Here is an 11,918-nt window from a genome sequence, read left to right on the forward strand (position 1 = left end):
TTTTTTGGGGGGCAAAGAAAAAGCAAGAAGGTATTGGAACCGGAGAATGAACGTTTTGCGGTGCTGCAAATGCTTGCGTTTGATGCGTTGCTTTGATTGTTTTACCACTAGTACCCGGCATGCAATGCGCGAAAGTCACGTGGTCTGTCAATCTCTATTTCCAGCAGTGTGTGTTCAGTAGTTTGGATTGAATGTCTCCCTGAGTGCACACGAGAAGAATATTACACAGATTACCTCATTATAAAAGTTACATTAAAATATTCTTGTTGATGCAGTTTTCAGGTTTTAATTCCTGAACATCTTTAGATTAAATTCATAATTATTCTATAAATGTTACTCTTAATAAATAGTTAAGAAAAGTGACCAAAGTGGGTCCTGAGTGATTTCATGAAAAGAAAACACACAGAAACCTGTCCATGTAAACACAAGCTGTCTGCTGTAATAAAACCTTTTTTGAACTCTGATCTGTTTGTTCATCTCGCTGATACTGAAAAGGTTTCTGTTTCTCTGTGTTTGATGAGCTCTGACTTCTGTAAATATGTATACCGTATTTATGAAAAAGCAGATGGAGTTTGTGTCTCACTCATGTAGTGACTGTTGTTGTTAAACAGACACCATGACAGAGATCATAAAGGTCTCCTGATGTTAGAAATGAGAGCAGTGGCGGCATTTGTGTGTTATTGAAATGTCTGAAGTGTGTTTAGCTCAATATAGTGATGTGCTGATCTTTACCATGTTGTTCTGATCACTCTGAATTCAAATGATGAAGTCCCATGTTTACAGTGACAGTGATGAGTGAAGACATTCATTACAACAAGTCCAAACTTGCTGCACTTGGTAATTAGAAAAATGAGAGCTGTTATCTGGGATCAGTCAGAGTTGCAAATCTGAAAAACTAAACTTCAAGCTATAACAGAGATGATGAACACAGATACATTTTTATTATACAGAAGAAACTGTATAACACAGACTTAAGAGCTGCAGCTATAGGACACTGATTTTGCCGTGAGAAAACCTGTAGATGACAGAAATGTGCATGTGAGTGTTTGTGTGTGCACGCTGTATTTGCCTGGGAATGGCAATAACCCAACCCAACAGAAACTGACGGTTGGTTAAACCCGAGTACAGGTGTGAACTGTACACTTCACTTTACAGTGTGTCCCACTCTGTGGCTTTGAAAATTAAAGCCGAGGTTATGTTTCGCATAAAGTAACGTGAAAAATTATCATCATAAAGTTTGATGTGTTTTCATAGCAGCTGTTTACTCCTTGTCTCCACAGCCTATTTACTGTGGAGTCCTGGCCTGTCCTTATGTTTTCAGGTTTGTTTATTAGTTTTCCCGGTCTAGGTTTTATTTGCTCCCTGTTCCTTATCCCCTGTTTGTGTACTTTGCCATCACTTTAAAAAATGCTCACTCACACCCCAGCCAGTACCTGCATTTAGGGTTCTTTTCTCCCACAAACCACACAACTGCTACCTCAGCCGTGAGCCGTGAAAAGGGAATGACCATCGCTGAATCGAGGAGGGGGCTTAAGGGCACATCTTTCACCATCTTATAATGCTGAGTAGGGATGGGTATCATTTAGGTTTTATCCGATACCGGTGCCAAATCGGTACTTTTGAAACGGTGCCGGTGCTAAACGGATATAATCTGGCCTCAAATATATGTGAAACATGAGCCAAAAAGAATATTCCTATTGCAAGGCAGTAGCCACAATATGTTTTTGGTAAATAACTGTTATTCATCCAATTATCCAGGGAGAAAGCGTCATTGATATTAATAATATCTTTTTTAAGAGAGAGATGGCTAATATGGCACCAGATATTGTAACAAGTATAACATGACAACTCTATAATCTGGGTACAATGATGTAGAGTAATTAAGATACTTGAACATTTACTTAATTTCATATATAACCCATACATGCTGCCTTTTCACTATAGTGCATTTACCAAGTAAACATAAAAAAAACACAATAGAAACATTCGAAATCACTTTTGGCACAACACTAGAACGGAAATAAAACCAGTGAAGAAATCAAACATGAGCAGAACAAACAGTAAAGTTCCTAAAGATAAACTGTTAAAGGAAGGAAATAAAGCAAACTTACAGTTTCTTCAAACACACACACGAACAACAACAAGCTCCACTCCAGACCTGGACACAAAACATGGACAGACAGGTGAGCTGCTTTCTGGGAGGAGGCGGGACTCCACCTGATGGTTTCTAAATGTGATCCTGTCTTGACTTGTGTTATTCTAGCTCTAAACGTTCTTTGGGTGTGTTTCTTGCTCCACCCATAGGAATGCATTGAGAAGATTATTACCACAAGAGCAGAGATATCTTACATAATATTTAACCCTTTAAAGCCGGTCGGAGCGGACACGCTCCATTTTGCGTAACTATTTTTAAATCCCGGTAGCACTGCAACCACGTAAGCTAGCGCAATAATTTTTTTTGCATATGAAACCGGAGGAGTTGTACTTACATCTTATGCCATCAGCTTGTCCTAGGTCACAGTTTCCTTCCACATATAGCTTTGCAAAAACTGCATAAAAAGCACTTGCAGCAACAAAAACATAATATTCCAGAAACACGCTTTGCCGATCCGATCAGCTGTTCGTAACACTTCCTACGTCCATCAGCGTGAACTATCGCATGTCCGCCATGACCTGCCCGAAACCAAAAGTGACGTCATTTTGCGGAAATTAGTTTTTTTATTCAAATATTGCAGTTTTGTCAAAGCTGCTGCAACCTTAAAGCTATGAATCAGGTGCAAGTACCATGATTCAACAAACTGATGGTACTAGTGAGACTGGGATGACTTCCAACACATACTGTGTGTTTGTCAGGGCTCTGTGTGCGGGCAGGCAGAGATGAGGATCCAAATGCAGGACTCGAACACAGAATTGAAACTCAAAAAACCTCAGCTTTATTGCTGGCAGAAAAACAAACATGGAGTGAGGATGGAACACTGTGACCAAGGACACACAGGCATAATTCTGAGGGTACGACGCGACACTGAGCATGGGAAAACACAGGGCTTATATACACAGGGTAGTAACGGGGGAATCGGCAACAGGAGGGAGACACAGCTGGGAGAGATCAGGGCTAACGAGACAGGGGGAACAAAGCTGCACACACTAACATCAGACAGGAACAAGAACCTTCAAAGTAAAACAGGAAACAAAACACACTTTACTAAGACACAGACTAGACAAAACAAGGAGCACCAGAGTCCAAAAAACGCAGGAGAGCATATCAAAAACAAAACGAAACCAGAGCTCACCAAGAGTCCACAAAAAGTTCAGGGGGCCGACCGTGCACGCGGCAACGGCGGCGACGGGCGTACAGTTCTGGAGACCGACCGTGCACACGGCAACGGCGGCGACGGGCGAACAGTTCTGGAGGCCGACCGTGCACACGGCAACGGCGGCGACGGGCGAACAGTTCCGGAGGCCGACCACTTGGAAGGCAGTGGCGGCCACTGAGCAGGTTCGGAGGGCGGCTGCGATGCCAGCGGCGGCGACAAACCCTTTCCGGAGGCCGTCCCCGAAGGCCATGATGCCACCTTAGAGGCCCGGAAAACGGCCGGCAGAGGCGAGGCGGAACGGGTCGAGCTGGCTCTGACGGCGGCGTGGCAACCACAGGACCAGACGAGGCAGGACCAGACGAGGCCGGACCAGGCGTGGATGAAGACACGGAGGCCGGACCAGGCGTGGATGAAGACACGGAGGCCGGACCAGGCGTGGATGAAGACACGGAGGCCGGACCAGGCGTGGATGAAGACACGGAGGCCGGACCAGGCGTGGATGAAGACACGGAGGCCGGACCAGGCGTGGATGAAGACACGGAGGCCGGACCAGGCGTGGATGAAGACACGGAGGCCGGACCAGGCGATGACGAAGACTCTGATGAGGCCGGACCAGGCGATGACGAAGACTCTGATGAGGCCGGACCAGGCGATGACGAAGACTCTGATGAAGCCGGACCAGGCGTAGCAGAAGCACAGGCAGAAGCTGGACAAGGCGTAGCAGAAGCCGAAGCTGGACCAGGCGAAGCAGAAACCGATGACGAGGCGGCCACAGGTGGAGGCTGAACGGGCCCCTCGGACCCTCCAGCGGAGACGGTGGCTGAACGGGCTCCTCGGGCCCTCGGCTGACGAGGCATGAGGCCGGACGGGCTCCTCGGGCCCTCCGGCTGACGAGGCATGAGGCCGGACGGGCTCCTCGGGCCCTCCAGCTGACGAGGCATGAGGCCGGACGGGCTCCTCGGGCCCTCCAGCTGACGAGGCATGAGGCCGGACGGGCTCCTCGGGCCCTCCAGCTGACGAGGCATGAGGCCGGACGGGCTCCTCGGGCCCTCCAGCTGACGAGGCATGAGGCCGGACGGGCTCCTCGGGCCCTCCAGACGAGGCATGAGGCCGGACGGGCTCCTCGGGCCCTCCCGCAGACGTGGCATGAGGCCGGACGGGCTCCTCGGGCCCTCCCGCAGACGTGGCATGAGGCCGGACGGGCTCCTCGGGCCCTCCAGCTGACGTGGCATGAGGCCGGACGGGCTCCTCGGGCCCTCCAGCAGACGAGGCATGAGGCTGGTGCGGTTCTCCTGAACCCCCAGCTGACGTGGCATGAGGCTGGACGGGCTCCTCGGGCCCTCCAGCTGACGAGGCATGAGGCTGGCTGGGTTCACCCGAACCCCCAGCAGACGAAACTTGAGGCTGGACGGGCTCCTCGGGCCCTCCAGCTGGAGTAGATGCAGGGCCAGAGGCAATAGGGACCCCTGACTGAGGGTGGAGATGAGTGGCTGATTTAGCGGATGACAACGCCAATGATTCCTTCACTAACTGAGCTACTGACTGGGTTATGGACTGTAACAAAGCGTGTAGAAAATCCGATTGCGGTAACGACTGAGCTATGGATGACTGAACTTGAGGTGAAAGTGATAGTGGAGTAGGTGACAGGGCTACAGGTAGCTGCTGATCAGCTAACTGAGCTGAAGGTGGCTGCTGATCAGGGGACACTGTAAACTGAGCTGAAGGTGGCTGCTGATCAGAAAACTGAGCTGGGAACTGCCATAAAGGTTGTAGTGATGGTGGTTGTGATGGTGACTGAGCTAATCCTCCTGAGCCTTCTGAACACGACAAAAACTGCTGGAAGGGCTCACCTGAGCCTCCAGCTGACACAGGAACGGGTGCCGGCACCAGCTGAACACCAAACCCTTCCACCCGAGGAACTGAAACGGGTGGAGGGGAACGCTGGGCCCGAGCTACCCTAGGAGCAGAAACAGGAGGAGCGAGAAGCTCAGGAATGGTCTCAAAATGCCCAATATTGCCAACTGGGTCTGGGCATATAGTCTTAGCAGAGTGGGCAACCTCAGAAACATTCAACCGGGACACAGAACAGTCCCTGGGAAGAGCCACGGTCTTAATAGACTGTAGAGAGGTGCAACTAGAGTCCTTAAATGTCCTTGGGGAACAGACAGCCCCTTCCTTCAGAGAGCCTGAGTTACAGCCTGCAATTTCTGTCCCTACCAACTGCCTGCGCCCTTGCTGAAAAGTACATGGTTGAAAGGCTGGCTTAGAAACATTAACCACCCCCCTTTCAGCTGACTTGAAAACAGAACTTGAAGCCTCCGGAAATTTCACAGCAGTTCGAACATTTCTCCCCCCAGATTTAAGTGGAGTAGTCTTATTCATTTTAACACTAGGTTCAGATTGGGCAGAATGAAAACCGGTTCTTAAATCCTCAGAGCAGGGGTTCACAGGGTTAACAAACACAGACTCAACTACCTTTAAGTTAGTGGATTTAGATTCACTTGAATGGCAGGTAGTCTTCAGAATCTTAGGGGTGGATTTATTGTTTGTTATGTTCATGAGTTCAGGAGGTGCATGAGATAGACAGTCTTTGTTGCTCACCACTGCTGACTGTCCAGAGGAAGCGGAGCGACGGCTGCGTGAGCGTCGCTCACTCTGGGAAGAGGGAGATAAGCCAGACTGCGAATCCTCCTGCAGACCGGGCCGAAAGTCTTTCGGTGGGCCGGGCTGGGACGAAGAGGCGGGAAGTTTGTGTAGCTCCGAACGTGGAAGTCCCAAAAACAAAGCAAAGGATTGCAGTGGAGTAAGCCCAGTGTCTTCCACCACATAATCCTTCTTTCGTCGCTGCTTGCCCCTCCTGCAGGGCCTGAATTCTGAGAGCAGCGGTGGAGTGACACCAGAAAACGGAGGAGCTACTGCCGTCGAGGGAGAGCGCTTGGCCCCTCGCATCCCTGACGGAACAGCTGATGGAACGGCGGTAGCCATCGCAGTTTGGAAGCTGCGGGGCCCACCCAGAGCCAAACGAGACCCATCGAATGGTGACTCGTGCTCCCAGGCACACCTAGCCCCCTGCCTCTCCCTCTCCTTGAGGAAGGTGGAGACTGCGGGTCGCCGATACCATACGGAGTCTGCTGGATCCATTACTGGTCGCGTCGTTCTGTCAGGGCTCTGTGTGCGGGCAGGCAAAGATGAGGATCCAAATGCAGGACTCGAACACGGAATTGAAACTCAAAAAACCTCAGCTTTATTGCTGGCAGGAAAACAAACATGAAGTGATGATGGAACACTGAGACCAAGGACACACAGGCATGATCTGATTGTACGACGCGACACTGAGCATGGGAAAACACAGGGCTTATATACACAGGGTAGTAACGGGGGAATCGGCAACAGGAGGGAGACACAGCTGGGAGAGATCAGGGCTAACGAGACAGGGGGAACAAAGCTGCACACACTAACATCAGACAGGAACAAGAACCTTCAAAGTAAAACAGGAAACAAAACACACTTTACTAAGACACAGACTAGACAGAGACAGACTTGACACTGACCAAAGGCTACTAAATGATAATCATAATCACAACAGTATCAGATCATAAATCATAATATAGAAAAACACCAAGATAACTGAAACACCAAGTACCAGAGAAACATAAAGGAAAATCCATGATGCAAAAGTACCAAAACATAATGAACTCAAAATACTGGGTCCAACGGACCCAGAACGTGACACTATGAAGACACTCAAAATAAATTTCCTGTGGTGGGAAACTATTTTTTGCAACTTTTGTGTATTTAAAGTTTTGAGGGATAAACCTCTTGAATTTCTCTAAGTAGAAATATATGTAAAACAAAAACGATTTTCAATTTTTTTGTAGTTTATTGCACTTTTTTGCAATTTATGTAATTACTATGCACTTAATGCATACATATTATTAAAATTTGGGCTATAATGGTTGTATTGATGTATAGCAACTTGAAATGCTCCCAAAAATGGCACTACAGCATGTAAAAATATAATATAGCTCTGGCGGACTTGGTTCTATGGTAGGTCTTAAAGGGTTAAGAGTCAATATATCTTAAAATCTTTTCTGCCTGTTAAAACCTTTGTTCAAGTTCAATCTTAAATACTATTTATTATTCTACTCCCAGATTAGTGAGCAAGAAAGGAGACTCAAAAGCTGAGATGAGAAATAAAATAAAACAAATCTCTCCAGATTTAAAAAAGTTACAATCCCATATTTTTCATTTCCCAGATTCCACATGCTGGATTCACCTGCTCAGCAGTAGCATTTACCAAAATAAGATGTCCTTCAGAGCTTGATTTTAAAGTGCTATCAATCAAATATTACATTTGAATCAATGGCATCATTAATAGTTTTGTTACACCATAACTATTCTGTAATTATAATCTCAGATCTAACTGATCATGATTTTTTAATTAAATTAACAAACTGGCCTCAATAAAGGGCAGAAATCTGTTAATCATGCAAACTTTCTGAAAGAAGTTCCTTAACTTTTAATTACTTAATTTCATAAATTGTCACTATTCAATAAATCTTGATATACAGGGAGTGCAGAATTATTAGGCAAATGAGTATTTTGTCCACATCATCCTCTTCATGCATGTTGTCTTACTCCAAGCTGTATAGGCTCGAAAGCCTACTACCAATTAAGCATATTAGGTGATGTGCATCTCTGTAATGAGAAGGGGTGTGGTCTAATGACATCAACACCCTATATCAGGTGTGCATAATTATTAGGCAACGTCCTTTCCTTTGGCAAAATGGGTCAAAAGAAGGACTTGACAGGCTCAGAAAAGTCAAAAATAGTGAGATATCTTGCAGAGGGATGCAGCAGTCTCAAAATTGCAAAGCTTCTGAAGCGTGATCATCGAACAATCAAGCGTTTCATTCAAAATAGTCAACAGGGTCGCAAGAAGCGTGTGGAAAAACCAAGGCGCAAAATAACTGCCCATGAACTGAGAAAAGTCAAGCGTGCAGCTGCCAAGATGCCACTTGCCACCAGTTTGGCCATATTTCAGAGCTGCAACATCACTGGAGTGCCCAAAAGCACAAGGTGTGCAATACTCAGAGACATGGCCAAGGTAAGAAAGGCTGAAAGACGACCACCACTGAACAAGACACACAAGCTGAAACGTCAAGACTGGGCCAAGAAATATCTCAAGACTGGTTTTTCTAAGGTTTTATGGACTGATGAAATGAGAGTGAGTCTTGATGGGCCAGATGGATGGGCCCGTGGCTGGATTGGTAAAGGGCAGAGAGCTCCAGTCCGACTCAGACGCCAGCAAGGTGGAGGTGGAGTACTGGTTTGGGCTGGTATCATCAAAGATGAGCTTGTGGGGCCTTTTCGGGTTGAGGATGGAGTCAAGCTCAACTCCCAGTCCTACTGCCAGTTTCTGGAAGACACCTTCTTCAAGCAGTGGTACAGGAAGAAGTCTGCATCCTTCAAGAAAAACATGATTTTCATGCAGGACAATGCTCCATCACACGCGTCCAAGTACTCCACAGCGTGGCTGGCAAGAAAGGGTATAAAAGAAGAAAAACTAATGACATGGCCTCCTTGTTCACCTGATCTGAACCCCATTGAGAACCTGTGGTCCATCATCAAATGTGAGATTTACAAGGAGGGAAAACAGTACACCTCTCTGAACAGTGTCTGGGAGGCTGTGGTTGCTGCTGCACGCAATGTTGATGGTGAACAGATCAAAACACTGACAGAATCCATGGATGGCAGGCTTTTGAGTGTCCTTGCAAAGAAAGGTGGCTATATTGGTCGCTGATTTGTTTTTGTTTTGTTTTTGAATGTCAGAAATGTATATTTGTGAATGTGGAGATGTTATATTGGTTTCACTGGTAAAAATAAATTGAAATGGGTATATATTTGTTTTTTGTTAAGTTGCCTAATAATTATGCACAGTAATAGTCACCTGCACACACAGATATCCCCCTAAAATAGCTAAAACTAAAAACAAACTAAAAACTACTTCCAAAAACATTCAGCTTTGATATTAATGAGTTTTTTGGGTTCATTGAGAACATGGTTGTTGTTCAATAATAAAATTATTCCTCAAAAATACAACTTGCCTAATAATTCTGCACTCCCTGTGACATTGAAAATGTGACGTCATTCAGGGGTAAAACTGCAAAGGATTCTGGGAACTCGTGGCAAGGGTACTAGCGCACGCAGGCTTTCAATTGAAATCAGTTACACAGCGATAAAAAGAAACACAAAAAATGGCAAGAAGCTGTTGTATTATTAACTGCAATAGCCGGTCGCATGACAGCCACGGGAAGCCGACGGGTAAAGAGATCGGTTGTTATCGGATTACGTCGTTGAAGAGAAATTGTTCGAGCCATGTTTCCGAAGTAACAAAGAGGCGACGGATGGCCTGGATTGCAGCCATTCAAAGACCAAATATAACGTCCCAGAACACTCCAGCTCACAGGTTAGTCTGCTCCAAGCATTTCCACAAAGGTCAGTGTTTTGTAGTTAATACGTCATTTTTCATAACATAATTGGTGATATAGGTTACAAGCAAGTCTGGCGCTGAACAGAAATTGTCGCGCTATGCTCCTTTGTTTATTGTGCATAAATAGTGAATTGTCCTGACACAATATTGCGTTTCGCTTCTGTTATTACCATGGTACATTGACAAAAACATATACTTTTATTCACAGGATAAAACAGTTGTTTTGTATCACTAATTGCCCAGTACGATTACAGCATACAATATTATTGTCACTGCTACATTTCTGTAATGCTACCAGAAATTATTTCCACTACTAATTAATTACCGTTGAGCTCAAAGGTCCTATTAATAAACGGTTAACGAATGTGTATTTATGAAGACGATTTGTGAGACTGGTAAACTTACCTTTGTTCGTACGATGGTCTTTCGTTCTACACGGTGCATTTCAAGGTCCTGTACCCATCCGTCGGTAAACTGTACCTGGGCTTGTTGCAGTGACCTGAAGTTACTAAACTTCATGAGTGTATGCACTCACTCCAAGAACCGTATAATTATAAATATCTGAGCGTGGTGAAAGTTGGGCAGCACACTATAATAATAATGGATTGGATTTATATAGCGCTTTTCAAGGCACCCAAAGCGCTTTACAATACCACTATTCATTCACTCTCACATTCACACACTGGTGGAGGCAAGCTACAGTTGTAACCACAGCTGCCCTGGGGCAGACTGACAGAAGCGAGGCTGCCATATCGCGCCATCGGCCCCTCTGGCCAACACCAGTAGGCAAGTAGGGTAAAGTGTCTTGCCCAAGGACACAACGACCAGGACAGAGAGCCCAGGGATCGAACCGGCGACCTTCCGGTTACAGATGCGATTCCCAACCCCCTGAGCCACGGTCGCCCACTAACGTCTTTTGTCCACTCTGTGTGCTCGTAAGGGTCTAACCCTTTCACTCCTTTGATTTTTTCCTCGTATCTTTTCTTTGACTTTTCATCAAGTCTGTCTTTGTACGGACCGGCATTGTTCTCCTTCGTTTTGTACATACCTTTTTTGGGGGGCAAAGAAAAAGCAAGAAGGTATTGGAACCGGAGAATGAACGTTTTGCGGTGCTGCAAATGCTTGCATTTGATGCGGTACTTGGATTGTTTTGCCACGAGTCCGGCATGCAATGCGCGAAAGTCACGTGGTCTGTCAATCTCTTACCGTGTTGTTTGGAAAATACAGCACACTTAAAAGCAATCCTTTGATTTTTCTGAAAACACAGATTACCTCATTATAAAAGTTACATTAAAATATTCTTGTTGATGCAGTTTTCAGGTTTTAATTCCTGAACATCTTTAGATTAAATTCATAATTATTCTATAAATGTTACTCTTAATAAATAGTTAAGAAAAGTGACCAAAGTGGGTCCTGAGTGATTTCATGAAAAGAAAACACACAGAAACCTGTCCATGTAAACACAAGCTGTCTGCTGTAATAAAACCTTTTTTGAACTCTGATCTGTTTGTTCATCTCGCTGATACTGAAAAGGTTTCTGTTTCTCTGTGTTTGATGAGCTCTGACTTCTGTAAATATGTATACCGTATTTATGAAAAAGCAGATGGAGTTTGTGTCTCACTCATGTAGTGACTGTTGTTGTTAAACAGACACCATGACAGAGATCATAAAGGTCTCCTGATGTTAGAAATGAGAGCAGTGGCGGCATTTGTGTGTTATTGAAATGTCTGAAGTGTGTTTAGCTCAATATAGTGATGTGCTGATCTTTACCATGTTGTTCTGATCACTCTGAATTCAAATGATGAAGTCCCATGTTTACAGTGACAGTGATGAGTGAAGACATTCATTACAACAAGTCCAAACTTGCTGCACTTGGTAATTAGAAAAATGAGAGCTGTTATCTGGGATCAGTCAGAGTTGCAAATCTGAAAAACTAAACTTCAAGCTATAACAGAGATGATGAACACAGATACATTTTTATTATACAGAAGAAACTGTATAACACAGACTTAAGAGCTGCAGCTATAGGACACTGATTTTGCCGTGAGAAAACCTGTAGATGACAGAAATGTGCATGTGAGTGTTTGTGTGTGCACGCTGTATTTGCATGG

At 45.4% G+C, this 11,918-nt stretch overlaps 1 protein-coding gene across 1 annotated transcript; it reads right to left on the reverse strand.

Moving 5' to 3' along the window:
- Nucleotides 1-5,856: 5,856 nt before the first annotated feature.
- Nucleotides 5,857-6,734, reverse strand: LOC121812798 (the record flags this gene model as incomplete). The annotated part of the gene is given in 1 exon segment (XM_042215833.1): nt 5,857-6,734. A coding segment is annotated over 1 exon segment (599 nt), but the record flags the coding sequence as incomplete, so codon positions are not given.
- Nucleotides 6,735-11,918: the final 5,184 nt, after the last annotated feature.

Source organism: Haplochromis burtoni, unplaced genomic scaffold, assembly GCF_018398535.1.
Source record: "Haplochromis burtoni strain Fernald_Lab_line unplaced genomic scaffold, NCSU_Asbu1 Contig_837, whole genome shotgun sequence".
Taxonomy (NCBI): Eukaryota; Metazoa; Chordata; class Actinopteri; order Cichliformes; family Cichlidae; genus Haplochromis; species Haplochromis burtoni.